The 26,155-nt window shown below is 40.0% G+C and overlaps 2 protein-coding genes across 3 annotated transcripts in view; both read right to left on the minus strand.

Annotated features, from left to right (window-relative positions):
- The window catches only part of SUGT1 (SGT1 homolog, MIS12 kinetochore complex assembly cochaperone), a 40,540-nt gene extending 38,851 nt beyond the window's left edge, over window positions 1-1,689 (minus strand). The window contains exons 1-2 of the mRNA XM_040267175.1: window positions 1,142-1,689; window positions 990-1,047 (exon numbers count right to left, since the gene is read on the minus strand). Coding sequence (XP_040123109.1) covers window positions 990-1,047; window positions 1,142-1,179 — 96 coding nt within the window. The 5' untranslated portion in view covers window positions 1,180-1,689. The remainder of the gene's footprint in view (window positions 1-989; window positions 1,048-1,141) is intronic.
- A 10,738-nt stretch (window positions 1,690-12,427) lies between these two features.
- The window catches only part of ELF1 (E74 like ETS transcription factor 1), an 83,232-nt gene continuing 69,504 nt past the window's right edge, over window positions 12,428-26,155 (minus strand). For both annotated transcript variants that reach the window (XM_040267166.1, XM_040267167.1), the window contains exons 6-9: window positions 24,303-24,386; window positions 23,346-23,538; window positions 21,978-22,421; window positions 12,428-14,447 (exon numbers count right to left, since the gene is read on the minus strand). In XM_040267166.1, coding sequence (XP_040123100.1) covers window positions 13,853-14,447; window positions 21,978-22,421; window positions 23,346-23,538; window positions 24,303-24,386 — 1,316 coding nt within the window. In that variant the 3' untranslated portion in view covers window positions 12,428-13,852. The remainder of the gene's footprint in view (window positions 14,448-21,977; window positions 22,422-23,345; window positions 23,539-24,302; window positions 24,387-26,155) is intronic.

Here is a 26,155-nt window from a genome sequence, read left to right on the forward strand (position 1 = left end):
ACTCCTACTTTAGGATCTTGACACTGGCTCCTCTTCCTGCCTGAAATAATCCTTCTGCAGGGCTTCCAAGCTCGCTCCCTCGTGCCTCTTCTCAAATGTCACCTCCTCTACTAACCATGAGTCAACTTCTTCCAGAAATCACAGCCAAGAGAAAGGTTCTCTTGCCTCAAATCTCTAACCTTACATCTGTTAGATTAGAACAGCAAAACAAAGTCTCCTCTCTTTTCAAGCTTCAAAACAAGAAACTCCTGGCTAATTTTGAGACCCACTGCATCACGTATAAGCTTGGGCTCTCTGTATTACTTCAAATTATTACTTAACTCACTCTTTTGGTTTCCTTTACAGCTTTATAGCCTTTCACTGCACACAGAGTGCTTTGTAAGTCATTTAACTGTATAAATTAAGACTTTAATCCATAGCAACCAATGCCTTCCACACAGCAGCACCACCCCCCCCCCCAAGAAACTGTTTTGAGAAATAAAACAAATGAGTGAATAATGAACAGAAATAGGGACGCCTGGAAATTTTCAGGCACACAAGGGGGAAAGGTTTCTGTCCTAGTGGTGTGAGTTCAGACAGGCACTCGGCACCTGGTACATAAAAATAATCAAGGAAGACCGCCAAACGAAAACCCGAATGAACAAACATCGAACTGAGATTTCACTTTTTGTTCTAGTCACAAATGCCATTAAAAAAAAAAAAAACAAAAAAACAAGCCCCTTGAGGGCCACGATGCAGGTTAACTCTACCCCTAAGACAGAAGAGGGTTAGGCTACGGAGCTCCAAGGATGCATAAAGGGACCAGGGGTGGAAAGGGGACACGACGAAGGATCTAATGTACCCAGGCCGCCGCGGGGCAGAAAAAGAAGGGGCGGAGGCTGTCAACATCGGAGGCTGACCCAAAGGAGAAGCAGCGGCCCCGACCCCCGGAAGACAGAGCCGGGAGGAAACCGACGCGACCGCCTGCCCCGGGGCAAAGGCTGTCTCACCTCTAACGCCGCCTGGGGGTCCTGCTCGATGAGGGCATCTGAGAAGCTCCGGAAAAACCTGCCAGGAAAAGAACGACTTCAAGAAGGGCTCACGAACCAAAGAAAGGGGCGGGGGGACGCCAATTACACCAAAGAGAAGGAAAAACACGCACCTCGCGGCCGCCGCAGGACCCGCCGCCGCCGCCGCCATCTCTAATCGTCACGGTTCCCGCTGCCGGAGCTGCTCTTCCCGGGGTTACCAGCGCCGCCACCGCCGCCGCCCAAGGGGGAAACTTCTGGAGAATCACCCACCGAGCTTCCGTCCTAAGTAGCCAACGAGCAGCCGCGCAGCGTGCTGAGGGGAGGAGGGAGGGGAGGCGAAACGCGGGCGCGGGGCTGGCTGGGACCTTGGAGGACCGACTCTCCGGACCCCGCCCCCCCGGCCGCTGACCGACCGCGCAGGCCCCGCCCCACCGCAGCCATGGTTACGGAGGCCGCGGCGGGCCACGCTCGCCCTCGGTCCTAGTGCGCGCGCGCACTACCCGAGAGCCTCCGGGCGCGGTAACTCAGTAGGACCCTTGAACCGTACAGTTACCCTCAGGAACGTGTGGCGTTTGGGAGACGTTTGTACGTTTGTCAATTACACACGGCACATCGAGCTCCATTTTCCCCTATGGCTCTCATCATGGCTCCCCAGAGGCAGCCAAGGCTTTCGCGACCCGTGACGCTCTCGGCTACGTGTTCTTTTCCGGGAGCCACTTCCGGAGGGTGGCCCGTTGACGTCGGGATCCTGGCGCCGGGAACCCTGCGGGCCTCGGGCTCGCTGGGAGTCGCTTTGCCCTCACAATGGCTAGACTAGAGTTAACGCCTTTTGGTTCCGGTTCAGGCGGACCGCTCGGTTCCCCAGAACTTCACAGGCTGAGGCTTTCTCCCCACTTGACTTCCCAGATACAAGAAAAACGTGTTCCATCCGAAGGCGCTGAAGGGAGAAAGGGAGCCTGAAGTTTTTCTCAGTGCCGCTCTACTTTCCACTCAGCGGGTCCGACCCTCCTCCCTCAGTGCCCCTGGACCCGTGCAATTCCAACAGAAGAAACTTAGAGCTAATTCCACCGCGGCTGGAGCCGGGGAGCAGGAAGGCGTGGGAGTGAGCCGCTCGTTCATAGAGACGAACAAGGAACTGAACTGGAGTCTCTGCTCCATCCGAAATCTAAACTTAAAGTCCTGGGATTCAGTGGTGGTAACACCCTCCAGTTTTGTTCTAAAGGCTAAAAATGAAAGGGCAGTAGTCATTGATGTGATAGCAAGAAGGGACACAACTGAATATAATGTATACAGATGGAGTCCTCATAGGTTGTAATTGAGCCTCAGTCTGGTAAGAAGACTAATTAGTTAGTGAAGGAAAGGGAAAAGGCAATTCAGACAGAATAGGATGCGTGTTAGAAAGTGATGATGTGAACTCAAATTGTAGAGCCAAAATTCAAGCTAGAAGCAGACTGGAGAGGTAGGTACATGCTAGGTCGTAAGGACTAGGTGAACTCCGCTGAGAAGTTTGAATGGAATTCACTTAAAGATGCTAAACCATTATAGGATTTTTACTCGAAAAAGGCATTAACGGTTAAATTTACATTTTTGTTTGTTGTTCTGTCTGTACTATGGAAGACACACAATTGGACAACAACAATAGAAGAATGATTAAAGGGAACAGAACAGTTGTTGGGAGACAACTGCTGTACTACAGGCCAATGTGTGCTCACTGCTCAGTGGGGTTTGACTGTTTACGTCGCCAAGGACTGTAGCCGTCCAGTCTCCTCTGTCCATGAAATTTCCCAGGCAAGGATACTGGAGTGGGTTGTCACTGCCTTCTCCAAAGGATCTTCCCCACCCAGGGATAGAACCCAGGGCTCCTACATTGGGAGGTAGATTCTTCACCCCGAACCAAAATGTCTCTTAAATAGGTCAAAATTCCCCTCCCCCCACCTCTATGGATATCCAATTGACCCAGACCTTTTTACTGAAAAGACTGTCATTTGCTCTTTCCCCCAGTCAATATTTATGGCACGGTTGTTGTAAAGTAGATAACCAGATATATGAGGGTCTGTTTCCAGGTTCTCATGCCATTGGTCTGCCTAACCGTGTCCCACACTATCATCTTAATTAATGTAGCTTTATAAGTCTTAAAGCCCTATAACTTTTTCAATATTGCCATGGTAATCTTGGCTAGTCAAAGTCCTTTGTATTCACATTATTTTATATATTTTATAAAACTTATTTCCATTTGATTATAAATTTTAGAATGAACCTGTCAATTTCCAAAAAACAATTATAAAAACTCTACTAGGATTTTAATTGGCCTTACATTGGATCTATAGATCAATTTATTTGGGGAAAACTGACATCCTTGTATTTTTTAAAATTGAAATATAGTTAATTATGGCATCATGTTACTTTCTGTTGTACACAGGTGATTCAGATAGATAAACATTCCTTTTCATATTTTTTCCATTATAGTTTAGTACAAGATGTTGACTATAGTTCCCTGTGCTGTACAAGCAGTTTGCTTTATATATATAGTAGTTTGGATCTGCTAACTTTTCCCTCCTTCACTTTCCTCTTTGGTAACCATAAGTTTATTTTCTATGTCTGTCAGTGTCTGCCTTTTAAATAAGGTCATTTGTATCATATTTTAGATTCCACATATAAGTGATGCCATATGATATTTGTCTTTGCCTGACTACTTAGTACAGTAATCTACGTAGATCTGTTCCTACTGCTGCAAAAAAAAAAAATGGCATTATTTCGTTCTCTTTTCTGGCTGAGTAGCATTCTATTGTATATTTGTATACCACATCTTCTTTATCTATTGATCTGTCAATGGACATTTTGGTTGCCTCCATTTTCTTTTCTGACATCTTTGTATTTCTTCCAATCCATGAATGTAATATACTTCTCCATTTATTTAAGTAGTCTTTAATTTCTCTTGGCAGTGTTTTGTAGATTACAGTGGAGAGGTCTTACATATCTTTCATTATATTTATTCGTGGGTATTTGGGTTTTTTTATGCTTTTTAAATGGCATTTTAAGTTTTTAATATTCTATTTGTTTGTTGTTAGTATTTGTTGAAACAGTGCTGATTTTTACATATTGACCTTATAGTCAACAATCTTGATAAGTTCATTTATTATTTCTTATATGTAATTTCCCTTATTATATAATATTTTGTAGATTCTTTTAGAATTTCTGTCATTTCACTGTCTTGTCATCTGTGAATAGATGGGTAAACGTCTTCCTATGCAGTCATTATACCTTTTATTTTTCTTGCTGGTTGTCACTGGTTTGGATGTCTAATATAGTGTTGAATAGAAGTAGTGATGATGGACTTCCTGTCCTGATTGTAACACTTAGGAAGAAAGCATTCAATATTAAATGCTTTTTCTGCCTTTATTGAAGTGACCATGTGTATTTTTCTTTAGTATGTTAATGTTAATTAGTTCAGTTGGTTTTCAGTTGTTCTCAAAATGGCCAATATGCATATGAAAAGAAGTTCTACATCAATAGTTGTATCAAGGGACAGTAAAATAATAATTTGGTACTAAACACTCCCACCAAAATGGTTTAAATTAAAAGGAGTCCCAGTGCCAAGCACTGACAAGGATATGGAGCACCTATAACTTTCATATATTGCTAGTAAGAGTGTAAATTGGTATTGCTACTTTAGAAAACTTTGACACTATCTACTAAAGCTAGTCATACACATACCATCCTGCCCAAGAATTTTACCAGTAGGCATCTGTCCAAGAGAAAAAATTCTTACATTCATGTACAAAAATACTGATTGTAGCATTACCAACAAAAACTGGAAATAATCTAAATGTTCTTTCGCAGAAGAAAACTACTACAGAGCAAAGACTCAGAATAAATTATCAGTACACACAACAATATGGATGAACCTCACACACATAATATTGAGTTAAAGAAGCCAGACAGAGTATATCCTGGTTGAGTCCCATTTATATGAAGAGGAGAAACATTGTGAGGGACGTCAAAGAATGATCTCGTGGCTGGGAAGGGCCCTGAGAATGACTTCTTGATGTGGGAAATGCTATACATCTTGACTAGGGTGATAATTAGATTAATGATACAGGAGACCCAGGTTCAACACCTGGGTCGGGAAGATCCCCTGCAGAAGGGAATGGCTATCCACTCCAGTATTCTTGCCTGGAGAACTTCATAAATAAAGGACCCTGGTGGCCACAGTCTGTAGGGTTGCACAGAGTTGGACACAACTGAGTGACTTTCATTCAAGTGTCAAATTTTTCGAGTTACACATTTATGGCAGAAAGTGAAGAAGAACTAAAAAGCCTCTTGATGAAAGTGAAAGAGGAGAGTGAAAAAGTTGGCTTAAAGCTCAACATTCAGAAAACGAAGATCATGACATCTGGTCCCATCACTTCATGGCAAATAGATGGGGAAACAGTGGCTGACTTTATTTTTGGGGGCTCCAAAATCACTGCAGATGGTGACTGCAGCCATGAAATTAAAAGACACTTACTCCTTGGAAGGAAAGTTATGACCAACCTAGACAGCATATTAAAAAGCAGAAACATTACTTTGCCAACAAAGGTCCATCTAGTCAAGGCTATAGTTTTTCCAGTAGTCATGTATGGATGTGAGAGTTGGATTATAAAGAAAGCTGAGCACAGAAGAATTGATGCTTTTGAACTGTGGTGTTGGAGAAGACTCTTGAGAGTCCCTTGGACAGCAAGGAGATCCAACCAGTCCATCCTAAAGGAGATCAGTCCTGGGTATTCATTGGAAGGACTGATGTTGAAGCTGAGACTCCAATATTTTGGCCACCTGATGCAAAGAGCTGACTCATTTGAAAAGACCCTGATGTTGGGAAAGATTGAGGGCAGGAGGAGAAGGGGATGACAGAGGATGAGATGGTTGGATGGCATGACTGACTCAATGGCATGAGTTTGGGTGGACTCTGGGAGTTGGTGATGGATGGAGGCCTGGCATGCTGTGGTTCATGGGGGTCACAAAGAGTTGGACACAACTGAGCAACTGAACTGAACTGAACACATTTAAGATTTGTGCACTTTATGCTTCAATAAAATAGGGAGAAAAGAGAAAACAAAATCAGCAATGAACAATCAATTTGAAATTTTAAAAATGATATTTGCAATAGCATTAACTATTAAATACTGAAAATTAAACCTGACAAAAGCTGTACAAAACATATACATTGAGAATTACAAAATGTTGCTGAGAGATATCAAAGAACACTTAAACAAATGGAGAAATAGTCTATGTTCATGAATATGAGACTCAATATTAAAATGTCAGTTCTTCCCAAATTGATCTATTGATTCAACCTGATCACAGTCAAAATCTCAAAGACTTTTTCCATTTTATAAGTCAACAAACTGATTCTGAAATTCAAATGGAGATGTAAAAAACTCAGAATGGCTAAGTAACAGGGTTGGAGAATTAACATTAGCTGATTTCAACACATCCACCTTGTGTGTTGGTACAAAGACAGACAAATCAATAGGAAAGAAAAGAGAGTCCCTAAGTAGACTCACATGAATATATACAACTGATTTGCAACAAAGGTCCAAAGGTAATTCAGGGCAGAAAAGATTGTGGAATAAGTTAGTCTTCTCAGACTTTTCAATTGAAAAGGTTGATCTTTTCAACAAATTTGGTACAAAAAGGAAAAAAAAAGTGAACTTCAATTCATACCTTGCATAATCTACAAAAACTAACTTAAAATGGATTATGGACCTAAATGTTAAAACTGTAAAACTTCTAGAAAAAACATGTCTGTGTTTCTCTCTGTAAGAGATACCCAAGTAAGATGGTAGGTGTTGCAAGAGGCATCAGAGGGCAGACACACAAACCATAATCACAGAAAACTAGTCAATCTAATCACACGGACCACAGCCTTGTCTAACTCAAAGAAACTAAGCCATGCCGTGTGGGGCCACCCAAGACGGGCGGGTCATGGTGGAGAGGTCTGACAGAATGTGGTTCTCTGGAGAAGGGAATGGCAAACCACTTCAGTATTCTTGCCTTAAGAACCCCATGAACAGTATGAAAAGTATTATAGTATAATCTGCCCAAATGAGAGAAATTAAAGGGCTCTCTGGGAATTCTCTGGTGGTCCAGTGGTTAGGACTCCATGCTTCCCTGCTGGGGGCCTGGGTTCAATCCCTGGTTGGGGAAATAAGATCCCTCCATAGTTCATTGTGTGGCTAAAAAATATATTTTTAAAATAAAAAAAGGGCTCTATGACAGTAGTGGGGAATTTTTAAGAACTCAGAGAAAGCTCTCAGAGGAAGTAATATCTAAGCTGAGGCCTGAAGAACAGATGAGTGTTAGCCAAACAGAATGAGAGCAACGGTACCAAGTAGAGTGACAGCACGTGCAGAGGCCCAGGAAGTAAAGGGGGCACACAGAGTTGGGAAGTACAGCCCCATCAGACCCTCTAATCTCGTGTTCTCATTTTCTGTTTTCCCCCTCACCCATCCAATCACCAAGCTGTGTATCCCACAGAAATCTGGGTTTGCCCTGAAAGAGGTAAACAGCCAGGGCTGTTTATGTGACTGGGGTAGCCAATCACATAAATTGGTAGTTAACACAAGGAATCAAGGAAGGACTTGCTTATTCCCTCAGGACGAAGCAGCACTTGTTTCAAGATCAGATTTTTGAAGCAGTAGAGACAGCGGTACAGAGTTCAGGGTTCAGGTGCTTTGCCAACAGTAGCTACAGGTAGACCAGTTGTGCAGTAGTTTTGTGATTTGTTCTTAGCTGTGTGACTCAGATTGACCTTGATTCCCTAGTCTTTCTATTCTGTGAACTGCACAATGTTCTTCTGATGAAGTTTCTTTTATACTGAAAACCAGAATCCATCTCTGTTGCTAAAGACCAGGAACCGAAACTGACAGTTTGGTGTTCAGAAGTGTGATGCTACAGAGCAGATTCTGGTATGTGTAACCAGGCAGATGAAAGAGGCAGGATGGGGGACACTGAAGACACAACACACAAGGGGAAAGGGTGGCCCTGAGATAGGACATCAAGCTTACACCATCAAGAAATGTATGCTAAAGCTGAGACGGCTTGGGAAGAGATTTCTCCCCAGTGCTCATACGAGGTGTGGCTGTGGAAGACAAAAAACCAGGGAGCCACAGCTGATCTGAAAAAGAGGACTGCATCACAAAAGATCCATCATGAACCTGGGTCAAGTAACTGGATGAGGCTTTGGCTGATCTCACAGCTCCAGGAAACATGAGAGAAATCATGTTTCCTGTAGGTGTGAGCATTTTTGGAAGTAGATGTATGGGCTCCATCATTCCTCCCTTATTCCTTGCTGTGGAGCCCAATTGTGCTTGACCACCGATCTCCCCAACACATTGACTAACTCATCTGTGGTAATCCTGCATCCTTGGCTGCCAGAAGCCAGTGTGAGGAATCCCGCCCGTGACAAGGTCATGAGGAAGGAAGCTGACATACGCAAGGCGTGATCAGACTTCAGGGGCCCCCCTGGAAATTCCTAAGCATGTACCCCCCAAACCAAAAATCTGCTGGCTTTTGTGCTCTGCTTTTCCACTCTTCTGACATTCTCTGGAAAAAGTCAACTCAGGGCTTTAGTCTTCTGCATTTGAAAGGGATGTTTCAGTTAACCCCCTCTGATTCCTCTCTAGCTTGCCTAACAGGTTCCCAGGACCTCTTACAGCTTGTGAATTGCTTGCAGCCCCCAACCGCGAGAGGCACAAAGCTTAAAAGCATCTTAAAGATACAGAGCCTTTTCTAAAAAGTTAAAAATTATATTGGTGATGGGATTTCACTGTTGACTCAATGATTGCTGCCAGGCCTCCATATTCTTTATCTTTTAGGCACCTGGGAGGATGTTAATCAATGTAAACGGGATATGGAAAAAGATATATAGTAGTTCTGATGTTAGCAACACTAGACTTTTGAGTTAATTACTTCTCTTTGCACTCCTCTTGTGTCCTTGCTATCTAAGAATGTAACTTTATTTAGTACTTTCTGAGAGTGGCACCAAACTTTGGAAGATCAACACAAATAAGTCTTCTGGTTGACAAACCCTTATCAGAAAAAAAGGCTGTAAAATGTTATTTGGCCCTTTTTGGCCAGAAGATGATGTTAATCACCTAAGACTTGTGTATACAATTAGGTATGCAGAGAGAAAAGCCTGGTTTTGATAAGAGTCTGGGCTGCTAACACTGCATAACTTTGTATTACCCATTGATCTCTATGTACAATCTAAAAGGTATATAAGGCCTTCTAAACAATAGGAGCCGGAGCCAGTCGCTGGACTGGTTTTCCCCGTCTCTCTCTCTCTTTTTCTCCCTCTCCCTCTTTTTCCTCTTTACTTTAATTTCAGGCTGAATTCCCATCTGGGGCGCGGAGGCTCGCCAAGTCTACTTACTTGCCCTGGCTGTTAAGACCCGCGCAAAAGGGAGCGTAAGGCGAGGCACCCTTAGATATTCAAGAGAGCGCCGGTGGCCCAACGTAGATGGTGCAAATTCCTTGTCTGGAATTTTATTGGTCTTCCGCGTAATCCAAGTTATTCAGCCCTCTTTCTCCACTTAATTTTCCTACTACACATTTGTTTCTTAATCTAATCTTATATTAATAAACAAATAAGTTTTTCCTCACCAACGCCGTCCACGCTTCGAATTCCCTGGATCCACTGGGGCTGGACCCCGGCACTTGGCCAGCCATGGTTAGCCTTAAGAAGGAATATATGACCAGTCTAGCTCTGAAAAGATGGCTGCTCAGGGTGCTCTGGGAAAGGTTTCCTTACTGATAAACAGAACACAGAAGAACTACTCTAGATATCTTGCATCCATAGCAGGAGCCATTCTGGAAGCAAACCCCAAATAATAGGATGGTAAAGCAGAAAGAGGGAAGCAAGCTGGTTGCTCAGGATCACTACTGTGCTCCTGAATTAGCCAACTTGGAAACCTCCTAACGAGTTTTGTACTGTTTAATAATTGTGAATAGGGTTTTTCATTCCTTACAATTAAAAGCATCCCAAACCTACCTGCGGAGAAAGCAATGGCACCCCACTCCAGTACTCTTGCCTGGGAAATCCCATGGACAGTGGAGCCTGGTAGGCTGCAGTCCATGGGGTCTCGAAGAGTCGGACACGATTGAGCGACTTCATTTTCACTTTTCACTTTCATGCATTGGAGAAGGAAATGGCAACCCACTCGTGTTCTTGCCTGGAGAATCCCAGGGATGGGAGCTTGATGGGCTGCCGTCTATGGGGTCGCACAGAGTCGGACACGACTGACATGACTTAGCAGCAGCAGCAGCAGCAAACCTACCTGATGGTATGATTTGGAGAGTAAAATTTGAAGATACTGCTACTGGGATCCAGAAGAGGTGAGACCAAGGGGAAAAAAAAAAAGGTGAGACCATGCAGGCCCTCAACTCCATCTGAGAACTGTAAAGAACCACTGAATGGCTAAGTATAATTAAATATATATCTATTCCTATCTATTAATATGTTCACCTGTTGCACTGGAGAAGAATGCACTGAAGAGGGACAAGGTGAAGACACAGAGACGGAGAACAGTGATCTTTAGATAAAACTTGGGAGAACTCTGGTCTTTGAGAGTCTCTGAAGCAGCCCAAGAGTAGCACTAAGAAATGATTATGAAGGTAAGAAGAGGACAGGAAAGAGTCGGCACAAAAGTAAAGGCAATAGAGAGTTGAAGAAACAGTGAGTTTTAAAAGGTTATCAAATATTGGAAAGGTCAAAAAAGAGAATTGGCAATATGGAAATTGATGGCTATTTAGTGACCTTTGCAACAGTAATTTCAGGGTAATAGGGTAAATGAACTACTACAGAGGGTTAAGAATGAATGGACTAAATGTCCATCAACATATGAAGGGATAAAGAAGATGTGGTACATATATACAATGGAATACCAGCCGTCAACAAGAATGAAATCATGCCATTTGCAACAACACAGATGGACAGAAAGATTGCCATAGTAGCCAAAGTCAGTCAAGAGGAGCACAAGTACCTTATCGTACCGCTTACACGTTGAATCTAAAATATGGTAAAACCCAGTAACATCTACAGAACAAAAACAGACTCACAGGTAGAAAACAGACTAGTGGTTGCCAAAGGGGAAGGGAGCAGGGGAGGGGAAGAGCGGCAGTTTGGGATTAGCAGAGGCAAGCTACCCATTATAGAATGGATAAACAACCAGCTCATAATGGATCGCATAGGGAAGTATTTTCAATATTCTGTAACATAACGCAATGGAAAAGAATATAAGTGTATATATATATATTATACTATATATATACTTTATATACATATATATATATACACTTTGATCACCCATCTCCCCAATACACATACATATATACTAGGTTTGATGAAGAATGGAAAGTTGTAGAAGAACCGTGGAACAGAAGGGTATAAGCTAAGGGTAGTAAACAAGAAAACCAGTGAGGCCTGCTCCTTCACATTTTCTCTGCTTCCACCTTCAGAGAGAAGAATGCTCCTTTCAAAACCATATTTCAGAAAAATATTAAGTGACATGAAGAAATGAATAAGTGGAAGTTACTACTAGGTATAGAGGCATTACTTTGCTGACTAAGGTCCAACTAGTCAAGGCTATGGTTTTTCCAGTGGTCATGTATGGATGTGAGAGTTGGACTGTGAAGAAAGCTGAACACCGAAGAATTGATGCATTTGAACTGTGGTGTTTGAGAAGACTCTTGAGAGTCCCTTGGACTGCAAGGAGATCCAACCAGTCCATTCTGAAGGAGATCAGCCCTGGGATTTCTTTGGAAAGAATGATGCTGAAGCTGAAACTCCAGTACTTTGGCCACCTCATGAGAAGAGTTGACTCACTGGAAAAGACTCTGATGCTGGGAGGGATTGGGGGCAGGAGAAGAAGGGGACGACAGAGGATGAGATGGCTGGATGGCATTACTGACTCGATGGACTTGAGTCTGAGCGAACTCCGGGAGTTGGTGATGGATAGGGAGGCCTGGCGTGCTGCAATTCATGGGGTCACAAAGAGTCGGACACAACTAAGCGACTGAACTGAACTGAACTGAACTGAACTGATAGAGGTATTGGATTGAGATTTTCATTTTCTTACATTTTTCTGTTTCTATGTTTTCTGAGTTTAACAATTAACTGATCTAATTTCTAATTAGAAAAGTTGTTTTTTTAAGTGTGTTTAATATTATTGCTGGGAATATTTTATTTTCTAATTTTTGGAGCCTGGTAATCCATGGTGTCATGCCTGGAAACTGCCATTTGGCATTGTGGAAAGGAAAACTGAGAAGATAACATTCTGCAAATCTTATCTGACTAATGGAAGCTATTATATAAACATTTAGTAACATTGTTATACTAGTAACATTTTGTATTAAGAAACACTTGCTTGAAAACAAAAAACAGAATTTTTACATGATTTATTTAATAATAAACCAATTAAAGATACAAAAACGTTTAGAGGATTCCAAAATTTAAATTTCTGTTTAAATACAAATCCACTCTGTAATATGAAAACATATAACATTAGACCTCTAAACACAATGATTTTTTCATCTACAAAAATTGCTTTTTGCTATACTAAAAAATTTGCAGGAAACAATTTTTCTTGTGAAATTAAATGTACATTATTTACAGATGAAAAAGTAATCTAAAAAGTAATCTAGAAACATGGATATATAATGTATATTACCTTTGTATGTAATTCCCCCTCCCCCACTCCCAATTAAAAAAAAAAAGATCCAAAATATAAAGTAATTATGGTTTTATCACAATTGACTACTCAGTCAGATTAGCCAAGGCTTGGTTGCTTTCTGGGCCCTTAAAGAGCCCTGACTCTTTCAGAATAGCAGTGTATCATTTAGCACTCAACTAGCGGATCACAGTGCACAGGGGCCTAAACAGTTAAGGAACAAACTATTTAGGGAGAATTCAGGTTCATAGCAGGTCTTACAGATAACAGAAAAATGAATTTTGTAGGGCCATTAATTTTCTGTAATATTTTAGTTATATTTACATTAGGAGATAAGCTGATAATGTTTTAATTGATACTAACTGATAAATTTGATAAATTGATAAAATGTAGGAGTTAGAATCATAAAATTTAGAACTAGATGGGAAATTGGAGAACTAGATAGGAACTAGAAAGGAGTTGGAGTCTAATCCAATACACCATTCCTCTTAGGAGGCCCAGAAGATCAAGTGGCTTGCCCAAGGTTACACAGCTAGTCAGCAGGAGAACCACTCTTAGGCTGATGCTTTTCTATTATCCTGCTTCTCAAACAGGTTCAGCCCTATCACGGGCACATTTCAGATTTTAAAGTTATATTTTATATAGGCATAGCTCAACATACAGTGCAACAAACTAAAGTCGATCTAAGTGAAATCATAATTTTAACAAAGCATAAAATAGGTGTCTTGCATTTCAAAGAGTCAAGACTTAACCTTTGATACGAGTGGAATGAAAACAGCTCCTATATAAATTTCCTGATGTCTTACATTAAGTATTGTATTTACAAAAGAAGAAAAGCTAATGCAGTATAAAATTTAAAATGGTGCTTGTAAAATGCTTATCATATAACCACTGAAAAAAAATCTCAAAAGAATGTCTTCATAGTATAAAACGCCTGTTCCTTCACAACTGAATTCTGAAACATCTGGGTTTTCCCCCCTCATCTAACAAATTCAAAATTAACTGTTACTAATTTTTAACAAGTAACTACAAAATGAGGAAAGTTTGGAGGATTTATCTTAGAATCAATAGTTTGCATACAATCGAAAATGTTCAGTTAAAAACCAGCCATCGGTAATTCCTTTGGCGTCTTCCTCAGAAGGAGCTGGGCTCCAGGAGTTCGTTTTTTACAGCTGCCTGAGAAGGAAATCCATTGGACACCACCATCACGTAAGGCTGTGACTGCTGCTCAGCGTCTTCAGTGCCTTGCTCCTCATTATCTTCAACCTCCTTTTTCACTTCTTCCTGTAGGTGAGTTTTTGCTTCTTGAGCTTTGATAACTGAAGTGATTACAGGGCCAGGTGCGTGAGCAACCAGCTGTGAACTGTGATGAGAAAAGGTCACCACGGGCGTGGGAGCACTGAAGGACGGCGACGAAGCCGCGCTGACGGTTCCGTTGCAGACGGGCGGGACACTGCTGGTGAGGACCTGCTGCACGTGCGCAGGGCTCAAGACGATGGAGGGAGGGGAGCCCGGCTTCTGCGACTGGAGCACCACGTTTTCTTTGAGGACTGTCATGGGCTGTGAGGATGGGATGGCCTGCAAGATGAATTTCTGAGATCCAGCAGCGGACGATGGATCTGCGCTGGCTATCACTGTTGTGATTGGCACTGTCTGGAGTGTTACCGTGTGCAAATGCTGATTCCCAGGAGATACCACCACTGGAACTTGGGCTGGAGTCTGTATGGTCCTATTGAGATTACGAGATAAAAGTGAGGAAATAAGCATATTCTACATTGTTGAAAACAATACTTGACAAGTCACTTGAACAAAACATGAGTTATTCATTTCAAATGCTCCTTCCCGTTATTGCCAACGCAACAAAAACATCGTGCCAGACCCAGCATTAAACACTGCACATACAGAAAAGGCCAACAAAAAACTCTCAGTCCATTAACTATAATGCCATCCGTGAAAAAAAAGTCTGTATAAAGCACTATATTAACACAAATGGGGAAGCAATTTTTTGTTGAAGAAGGATATCAAAATGTTTCCCAAGGAAGTTATACATAAGCTGCCTGACTTAGGAATATATATATATATATTTTTTTTTTTTTTTTTGCTGCACCATGCAGCTTGTGGGATCTTAGTAACCTGACCAGGGATCAGTTCCGGCCTTTGGCAAAATGCAGAGCCCAAACCACTGGACTGCCAGGTAATTTTCGAAAATTAGGAATTTTTAAATAAACATTGGATCCACTATCATTTTAATATTTGAGGGATAATGCCATCTATAAGTCCAACCAAATTACTAAACTTCGCATGATTATAATTGTTTTCAACCTGTTTCGGCTCAGACGGTAAAGAGTCTGCCTGCAGTGTGGGAGATCCGGGTTCGATCCCTGGGTCGGAAAGATCCCCTGGAGAAGGAAATGGCAACCCACTGCAGTATTCTTGCCTGGAAAATTCCATGGACGAAGGAGCGTGGCAGGCTACAGTCCATGGGGTCGCAAAGAGTCGGACACGACTGAGCGACTTCACTTTTCTATTATATAGAGAAAACATTCAATTAACTAAAATTAAACAATACTTCAACCTTAAACGTATATGTGATAGAATTATGAGAAGAATTTTAATAATTCACGGCTCATATTACATAAAACAAGTCATGAATATAATTAACTCATGAGGGTTCTTTAGGATGGCAGAGAGAACAAAAGGTAAGGCCAAATCTTTGCAAAAATAAACAAAGGTTGTTTTAGAGGTGTATTTTCTCAGCTCAAGTAATCTGCACAAATTTTAATCATAAAGATACAATTTTAACATAAAATCCAGTTTGTTTAAGTTGTTAATTCTATTGAAGAGGTACATAAATGGTATTACAAGTTAATCTAATTTTTAAAGTTCACAGCTGTGAACTTTATATACTCACGGCTATTGTCAATACAAAACAAATGTTGTTGAACAAACTCAGCATATGGATCTCAACTGTGTTTCCTCTGAATTCTATAAAGCTATTTTACAAAAGGGAGAGGACTGCTACTTCAAATGGCTAAGAGCCGGATTAGTCCCCATAAACGAAGTGTTAATGATTGCCAGGAGACCATCACAGGTAAATTTTAGCAAGTTACAGTTATGTGGCCTGTCTCATGTGAAAAATGAAATTCTAGAGCAGAAACCAAGTGGGTAAGGTGGAAGATGACTCTGTACAACTCAGGAGAAATTAAGAGGAGGCAGAAAGGCACGGGCTAGCTGGAGCCCACACCCACACATGCAGGATACTGTTCCTCAAGTTCAGTTTGCCACCACAGTCACCACTGTGAGAATCAGTCCACAGCAGGATGTCAGCAGCCCTTTTGAAGGACATTGCTAGAAGACAGTATGAGTCAGGTAATGAAGATTTACTAGGTTGGCAGGGTACGGCTAGGAATAAAGGCCAGGTATACTAATACTATTGGGCAGGCAGTGATGAGTTGGAAGGATATAGAATAACTTTGGGAACTAGGGCACTTTTCCAAACTATACTGTACCTCTCTTTTTTCCTGCTTGCTTAAAATCAGGATATCCTGGGTAGAATCTAAGCCTGCAAATGGTAACTGACCCTACAGACTGATACCATTTTTTAAATAAAAAAGATCCAGAGCTTCCCATGCCAAGAGCTCATGTACATGTACAATATAGATAAAATAGAATTTGGCACATAGAAAGCATATAGAATGTATCTATAAATATGTATAGCCTGGCCACCAAATAAGTATTATTATCACAATTTTCCACATGAAAAAAATTAATGCAGAAAGAAGCTGAACAGCTCACATGAGGTGAGCAGTTAGATAAGAAAAGGGATCAGTCAACTACAGAGCCTATGTGCTTAATCGTTACAACATACTGTCACTTCAGTCCTGAATAACTTCAAGTAAAGAAGGATACTTACTATTAGATTTTTAAACAGTAGGGAGTTACAACTCTAATACACCCACACACCCCTGTCTCTTTCCCTCTCTCAGGTATGGCATAACCAATAATCTACTTGGAAAAGTTCCATGGTGTTAATCAGGGCTACCACGAGACATTCAATGCCTTTTATTGAAGTCAGAAAAAGATGGCCCTTTTCTGGGCACTTGACTGCCATCTGCCAGAAAATATATATACTGACCCAAAATACCTGCAATGTAAATATACTAGCTATTTGAACAAATTATAAAACAATAAATTTTCACTAATAAAAAATTCAGATTAAAGGATTAAATATTATGCAGCCTTTTCCCAACCACAGGAATTAAAACTATTTTTTTTCTTAGTTAATTATTAAACTGTCAGTTGTGTCTGCTTATAATTATATTGCACAACAAAGGTTACATTAGAGTTAACTACTTCTAAAAAGTCCAAGCTGCTTATAACCAACTGGTACAATATTGGTTATTTAAAATTCTTCAAACTTTCTGAAGCTAAGAAAGATATACAATATAATATTTGGCTTTTCCTGAATATCCACTCAGCTGTCAGGAAGTGTCATTTAACTGTTACAACCACCTGTCAGGTTAAATAATATCATCTTTATTTTATAGATGAGGAAACAGAATAGTTGGTTAATATAATCCAATGTCATATCTAATAATTGACAAGGGTTGTAGGGCGAGAATTTTATGCCCAACAATTCCTACTCCATTATATGGCTTTTAAAGTAACCTATGCATTATATAGGATCTCCCTGGTGGCTCAGACGGTAAAGCGTCTGCCTGCCGTGCGGGAGACCCGGGTTCGATCCCTGGGTTGGGAAGATCTGCTGGAGAAGGAAATGGCAACCCACTCCAGGACTCTTGCCTGGAAAATTCCATGGACTGAGGAGCCTGGTGGGCTACAGTCCATGGGGTCGCAAAGAGTCTGACACGACTGAGCAACTTCACTTTCACATACATTATATATTGATATTTTTAGAGGCTAATTTATTTAAAAGACCCAAATCCCATGGATGGAGAAGCCTGGTGGGCTACAGTCTATGGGGTTGCTAAGAGTCGGACACGACTGAGTGACTTCACTTTCACTTTTCACTTTCATGCATTGCAGAAGGCAATGGCAACCCACTCCAGTGTTCTTGCCTGGAGAATCCCAGGGACAGGGGAGCCTGGTGGGCTGCCATGGGGTCGCACAGAGTCGGACACGACTGAAGCGACTTAGCAGCAGCAGCAAGACAAACTTAGTGCTTGGAAAAACATTGTAGAGAAACAAGTTATACTTGGTAGGTTTATGGACTTCCAAGTTTACCAAGGGACAATTTTAGGAAAATACTTTACTAGAGGTTTATTTTTGTGAAGCCAAAGTTAAGATTTGTAAACCTGAATACATATACCATAAATCAATTAAGAAAAGTTTAATCAATTTCAACACAGACACAGTCGGCCTTCCATACTCATGGCTCCACATCCACGTATTCCACCAACCTCCCCCAGAAATATCCATGTGAGTCTGGATATCCCCAGGTGAAAATATCCAGCTTCACCTCCCCCAAAATTCCAGAAAGTTCCAAATTGCAAAGCTTGAATGATCTGCCATATGCTGGCAACTATTTACATAGCATTTATACTGTATTAAAGTATGATAAGTAATCTAGAGATAATTTAAAGTATATGGGAGGCTATATGGAGGTTATATGCTAATATTAGCCACTTTACATAAGGGGCAACTTCAGATTTTGGAATCTGAAGGGAGTGCTGGAAATAATCCCCTGAGGATACTGAGGGATAATTCTATGGGCAATTGTGTGAGATAAAAAGAAATGAGTAAAGGAAAAAATGGAGAAAAAATATGTTGCTACTTCTCTGTAAATAAGTAAATAATTCTTGTGATTGTGTGTATTAACTGAGAGTATATCAGATCATTAAGTTCACTGCTTTAGACTAAATTGCTTGAATTAAAACATTATCTCCACCACTACCTCCACCTGTGACCAGGCTCCTTGGTCTCTCTTTGTGTCGGTTTCCTCAACTGTAAAATAGGAATATTGAATATTACCTATACCTCATTGTGCAATAAGGATTCTATATTTTAATATACGTAAAGTATATGAAATAGAGTGCTTTGAAAGTTATCAGTTCCTGTTACATTGATTTAATAATTAATCTAAATTTAATTCATAAGATGGTGATTGCAGCCATGAAATTAAAAGACGCTTACTCCTTGGAAGGAAAGTTATGACCACCCTAGATAGCATATTCAAAAGCAGAGACATTACTTTGCCGACAAAGGTCCGTCTAGTCAAGGCTATGGTTTTTCCCATGGTCATGTATGTATGTGAGAGTTGGACTGTGAAGAAAGCTGAGGGCCGAAGAATTGATGCTTTTGAACTGTGGTGTTGGAGAAGACTCTTGAGAGTCCCTTGGACTGCAAGGAGATACAACCAGTCCATCCTAAAGATCAGTCCTGGGTGTTCATTGGAAGGACTGATGCTAAAGCTGAAACTCCAGTACTTTGGCCACCTCATGTGAAGAGTTGACTCACTGGAAAAGACTCTGATGCTGGGAGGGATTGGGGGCAGGAGGAGAAGGGGATGACAGAGGATGAGATGGTTGGATGGCATCACCGACTATATGAGTTTGGGTGAACTCCGGGAGGTGGTGATGGACAGGGAGGCCTGGCGTGCTGTGATTCATGGGGTCGCAAAGAGTTGGACACGACTGAGCAACCAAACTGAACTGAACTAAGTCTTATGTATTGTACCTTCTCTCAACTACAGAAAAAAATATTTCAAAGGTCTTTGGTTTTTTTAAAAAAATAGCCAAGAAAGATAGCCAAATTTCTGTAACTTTTCTTAGGAGTAATAATATGGTTACTTGGGATGTCTGTATTCTTAAAGAGTTGTACATTGAAATATTTAGGGGTGAAATGTCATGGTGATGTCAACTGACTTGACAAATACCCAAACAAACAAAAAAAGGGCATAAATAAATATTGAGAGAAAGCAAAGAAACAAATATCAATTATAAATCCAGATGGATGGCAAACAGGTGTTCAATGTACTATTTCAACCCTTCCATATTTTGAAATTTCTACAGTTAAAAGTTGGCATAATTACAGTGAAGATAAGTAGGACTTGAGGGAGGAAAATAAAATACAACCAAGTGAGAGAGAGAAGAATTGTTTTAAAATCAAACAAATGATTAAGAATGTATGTGGATATAACTGATTCACTTTGGTGTACAACAGAAACTAATAGTTAAATTTTGTATTTGTTCATTTTATAAGTAGTCCACTTAGAGAACTCATTATTCTGAAAGGAGATAAAGAATCATATATACTACTTCCAAACAAATTCTACGAATATGAAGGAGCATTCTGTGTCAGACTATGTTAGGTGCTGGAAAAAGGATAGTGGATAGAAGGTAGCTTATACAGATTTAAATGGATAGCAGGAGACAAGCATTAAAGCTACCTGAAAACCTGGATTATGTACTAGAACATGGTAGAGGGAAGCAGTCAGCTTCAGCTGGAAGGAATTCTGAGCAGAGCAAGAGCTGGCAGCGGAAGCTACAGAAACTAGACAACACTCTGTATGCAACACAGACCTAACAAAAGCTGCAAGAAGGCAACACCGCAAATGCTGGCTCTTGACCCACTAAATAAAGGATGGCTCTGGTCAGAAACATCACATAATGAGAGGCATCGATAACACAGAGGTTGGAAAAGAAAAAAAATAGGAGAAGGAGGAATCAGGCAGAGAGTCCACAGAACTCTTTTTTACCTTCTGGGCCACAAGGGAAGCCCATAGAACTCTCAGAGAATGTAAAAATGAAGATTCTGAAAAGTATACCAAAGACAGCTTGAAAATCACAGGAAGGAAGTTTTTTAATTACAACCCTTTAATACCTGGCACTGAGTCTTATTCAGAAACTGACATTCACAGTAATAAAGTATCCAATACAATATCATAATTTATAATCTTTCTGAGAGAGAGCTGTGTGTTTTTGTTATTGTTGTTTTTCTTCTGGTTTGTCTTTATTCTCAAGGTCTAAAAAGGAACCTTTGGTCAGAGATGCTAAAAACAAACAAACAAACAACTGAATCCATCCAAGAAGGGAGTCCCAGTGATCTGCATGTCTGTTATCAATACAAACAAACACGATGACAACAAAGAGTGACACACAGAGCCTAGAAAACAACGGGTGGAACCACATAATTCCGATCAGATATTCAGTCATCGTAAGTAACCAACAGAACTTAGAGGAAAATAAATATTAAAGGGAAAACATTAAAGGGAAACCAGTTACATAAGTACTTGTTTAATTAAGATAGGAAAAATGTGACCTACACCCCTCACACGTCAATAATTTAAGATATAATTCAATTCTCTTAAACTTGTCAAAAGTTTAATGGAGCATGCAAGGAAGACTGAATGGTCTAATAGGTCTGTTCTGATTCTAGGTAATGCTTACTTCAAGGTGAACTGAATAAAAATCCAGCATTTGTACTTGAGAATATACAACTGTAAGACAGGAGTCAGCTAATGAAAAATAATCAAAAGAATCATATTTATTGGATTTGGAAGGGCTCTTATAAGTCATGTTCTGGAAATTCACAGCAGTAGAAACTAAAAAACAGAACCCTGAAAATGTCCACCTAATTTTCTGCCTTCCTTCTTTTTCCCCATTGTGAATCAGTCAAAACCAGTCACAAGTTTCTGCAAAAAAAAACAGTCTTAAGTTGTTGTTAGACTTTGTTAAGATATGTCATCTCTGGGGTTATGAGGCAGATTTGATTTGATTAAACCAAAAAACTATTCCTCCAACTCTGCCACTCTACAAACCTGATTCCTGGACTCCCAACCTGTTTGACTATTCTGGATACTATCTGAGAAGACTGTTATCTTCCCAAGGAATAATGTGAATTTCTTAGAACTCAATGCATCCCAAAGGGTCATTATACGTAAATTTATGTTAAATTTTCACAGCTTCTAACTTTGTCCCCAAAAAGATCTGAAACCATTCCCTGGATTTTCTTGTATGTGGATCTCTTCTTATATGGATCAATCAGTTATACAAAGCTATGTAGGACTGATTCAAATTGGGAGAATTACATCAAGTGCTATCAAAGTTTGAAAACAACAAATCACTGATAAAATCAGAGGACTGATGCCTTGCTGCTGAAACAATCTGTTGACCAAAAGTTCTAGCTTGAAATCTGTATCATTTTTATTTTCACTTCGGAATCCTGACGCATTTAACCAATAATGACTCTTGTCACAACATGACGCAACGATCTGCGCTGGTCACTTTAGCTTTCTCACCTAATACTCGGAACGGAAGGATTTAACGGCTCCTCTGGCATGCTGCTGGCTGCTTCTGCTTCTGGAACAGCTTGTACCGGCTGCACCACGTGAATAGTCCGGAAGAGCTGGGTAGGATACGGAGTCTGTGTGGACTGTACTGTCCTCAGAGCCTCGGACGGCTGCACAGGTTCCATGGGATCTTTGGGTTTTGCAGCTTTCGAATTCCCTGGTTTCAGAACTGTAGTGGCGCCTCCTTTTATTCCTGGACTTGAAGATGCTCTCGATCGACTTGCTGGGTTCCTACTCGAAGTGGTTGTTGACGACAGTGATGGATCTGCAGACTCTAGGCTGCAACTTGGATCTTCATCATCTATATAAATAAGGTCTTTCGGCATATCCTTAAACTGATACACCAAGCGCTGACCTTCTACTTTTGCCAGAATACCCCTTTGGTAATAGTACCTATTCGAAACAGACAACTTTATCAACACTGTATTCGGTTAAACATAAACAATATTCAACACAGCAAAACTTTTGTAATCATAAACAAGAGTTTAAAGTTGGAAACAAACAAGTGAGAAAAGAATTTCTAAATGAAGGGTAGTTATTTTCTCTTCCATAGCTTACTATAATGTCCCTATCTGTTTTAAAGTCCATTCAGTAAATCTGAAACAATTTTCTATATAAAACTTAATGATGTACAAATAGATGTGACTCAAGTTTTGTCACTGATTCTAATTAGATCAAGAACCTAACAACTGTGAGCTAAAAAATAAAATGCAAACTGTACCTAAATAGTTCTGGTTTAAACAAGTTATCAAGTTATCAGATTTGGATGTTTCCACTAAGTTTTTCTCAAACATATCCAGATCTTGACGACTAAATGACATGATCAAAGAAAAACAGACTAAAAGTGGGTTTAAGAGGTATCTCTGTTCAACATTTTCACAATGGTTAACATTATTCTTGAAGCATTAATTTATTCCAACATAATGTATCATACCTGAGGTTCATGCTTAAAAATGCACCCTCTTATAAAGTACCTGCATTACCAACATTTGTTATTTTGTGCTGAATTTAAGTTTAATGGCTCAAAACATATGAGCCTTGTGGTCAATGTACAATGCCTGATTATAGTTTAACATTTTCCGATCTCTTCATAAATAAAATATCCATTATTTGCATGAAGATTTTGGGGGGAAGGAGAACATTTTCCCAGACTGAAATAATATTTCAGTTTAAATACTCACTTCTATAAGTAGTGTGGTTTTAGCACTTCAATAGTAAAATTTACCATTTCTAAAGAAAACCCTCTGACTTTTTAGAACTTACCTGCTTTCTAGTATTAATATTCTTTACACAATGAACTACAGAAATTTCACGTACCTGAGAGCTCTTCCCATGGTCTCATAATTCATGTCAGGTTTGTTTTTGTGCTTCCCCCACAACCTGGATACTGCTTTAGAATCTACCAATTTAAAAATGCCTTTTTCTCGCTGGGTCCACTTGATGTATTTAGGACAAGTAGCTTTGTCCTGAAGCAGTGCCAGTAAAAACTCCCAAAGATAAATTGTGTTTCCTGAAACAAAAGCAATTTCTTTTTAACTGAACCAAAACTTTATTTGAAAGGGCACAATAAAACACAACTAAAGGTCTTATTAAGTTCCATTTATAATTTATATAAAACAAATTACACAGCTCAGTTAGTACTGGTGATATAATGGTCATAATTTCTAGAGTCTAATATAGATCTTTTTATTAGTCCCACATAAGTTATCTGAATAGAGCAATCCTGCCAATTAGATTTGTGATGACCTAGGGAGAAAGCATTGTAAGAAATTTTCTTTCAGCCTCTTTAAGAACCGTTATTACATAGAAGAAAAGGAAAAAGAAACATAAAAAAATCTTTCAATAGTTGTTCTTTTTATATCAAGAGCCAGCAGATTAGCCTTAACAATTTTCTTCAAATTTGGGAAGCAGTTATGAAAATATTAAAACTCCAAGACAACGTAATAAAGTGTCTATGAACTGAAAACCTAATGTGGCTGAATTCTTCCAAGAGACTCATTATTAAATAAAAGGATGGACAATTTTGACAGGGAAGTGAAAATCTCCTAATGGATTTCTTGTGCTACATTATTACCAGTATTTCTACAAAAAGTGATAACTGTGTATGTGGCAGGTGGCAGCAATAAGATCCATTTCAATAAAATCTGGTGTTTTTTACTTACAGTATGCAGATATGATTAGTGGTTTCTACTTACAGTATGCAGATATTTTAGAGCAATCTGAATGTTACTTGATCTATAAATACTGTAAGGAAATTACAGTAGTAGTACTTACCCTTCCCATCTTTGTTTTTCTTCTTCACAGATATGTTTGGTGTAGTGGCTGGGGAATCTGGACGTGGTGGTTTAGTTTTTCTCCCTGAAATCACAATGGCTCTACGTAAATATTTGCCCTCAAAAGTGAGAGAGAATGGATAATTTAGCTGTTTATAAAAGCTTTTTTGGTCATTTATCTTCAATTCCAAGTGCCAAGTATTTATACATAGAATACATATTGGTTTCCTAAATACTACTTACTAAAAGGAAAATAACTTCAGTAAAAATTTAACATTAACATAGGTTAGATCACAGACACTTTTATGTAGAAAACAATACTCTGGCTCCTTTGTAAAAATGAGATTAAGTTGAAACTTTAATTTTATTTTTCAGGTGACAATTCTTAAAATTTGGATGAACATTACTGATATTGATAAAACTTGGGCTCTAAAATCAAGCCATATAAGTCTGTCTGCCTCCTGGTTGGTTCTCAAATACTGGAAACTACCCAAACCTTCTAGATATAAAAAATAAGGTAAAAGTGAGGTTAAATTTTTGTGAACCACATACTCAATTTTTATTTTGTGTATTTTAAAACATCTTATTCTATACTTCTTCCAATTTACAGTAAACAAACTTTATGGTTATCCATCACCCAGCCCCAGACAAGTCAGAGTTAAAAGTGCATTCTGTTCAGCCTTAGTCTGGGTCAACCGACTATTCTAAAACCATGTTTGTGATCTCTTCTCCCCTTATCTAGAGCCGAAACCTGGTAGCAATGCTGCCTGTGACTTAGCTTGGGGCGATGATGCTATCTGAACAGGCTACCACCCTGCATGGGAGAGGCAATGGAGATTAAGCATAAATGGATGCTTCAGTTAGTACTTCTAACCATGACATTCTTGAATTTGACTCTCTCTGATCTAAATCACAAGGGCAAACGCTGAGGTAATTTAGGGAAGTGACTTAAAAAAGAAGAACTCTTTAGGGCTAAAGTCACAAGATTAGTAGCAACACAAGACAAGTTCAGTTGCTCAGTCGTGTCCGACTCTTTGCGACCCCATGGACTGCAGCATCCAGCGCCTCGCTGTCCATCAGCAATTCCCACAGCTTGCTCAAACTCATGTCCATTGAGTCGGTGATGCCATCTCATCCTCTGTCATCTCCTCCTCCTGCCTTCAATCTTTCCTAACATCAGGGTCTTTTCCAATGAGCCAGTTCTTCACACCAGGTGGCCAAAGTATTAGAGTTTCAGCTTCAGCATCAGTCCTTCCAATGAATATTCAGGACTGATTTTCTTTAGGATGGACTGGTTGGGGACTCTCAAGAGTCTTCTCCAACATCACAGTTCAAAAGCATCAATTCTTTGGGACTCAGCTTTCTTTATGGTCCAACTCTCACATCCATACATGACTACTGGAAAAACCATAGCTTTGAATAGACAGACGTTTGTCGGCAAAGGAGTGTCTCTGCTTTTAACATGCTGTCTAGGTTGGTCATAACTTTTCTTCCAAGGAGTAAGTGTCTTTTAATTTCAGGGCTGCAGTCACCATCTGCAGTGATTTTGGAGCCCCAAATATAAAGTCTCTCACTGTTTCCATTGTTTCCCCATCTATTTGCTATGAAGTGATGGAACCAGATGCAATGATCTTAGTTTTTTGAATGTTGAGTTTTAAGCCAGCTTTTTCACTCTCCTCTTTCACTTTCATCAAGAGGCTCCTTAGGTCCTCTCCACTTTGTGCATATCTGAGGTTATTGATATTACTCCTGGAAATCTTGTTTCCAGTTTATGCTTCATCCAGCCCAGCATTTCACATGATGTACTCTGCATATAAGTTAAATAAGCAGGGTGACAATATACAGCCTTGATGT

The sequence above is a fragment of the Oryx dammah genome, unplaced genomic scaffold, assembly GCF_014754425.2.
Source record: "Oryx dammah isolate SB20612 unplaced genomic scaffold, SCBI_Odam_1.1 HiC_scaffold_24, whole genome shotgun sequence".
Classification (NCBI taxonomy): Eukaryota; Metazoa; Chordata; class Mammalia; order Artiodactyla; family Bovidae; genus Oryx; species Oryx dammah.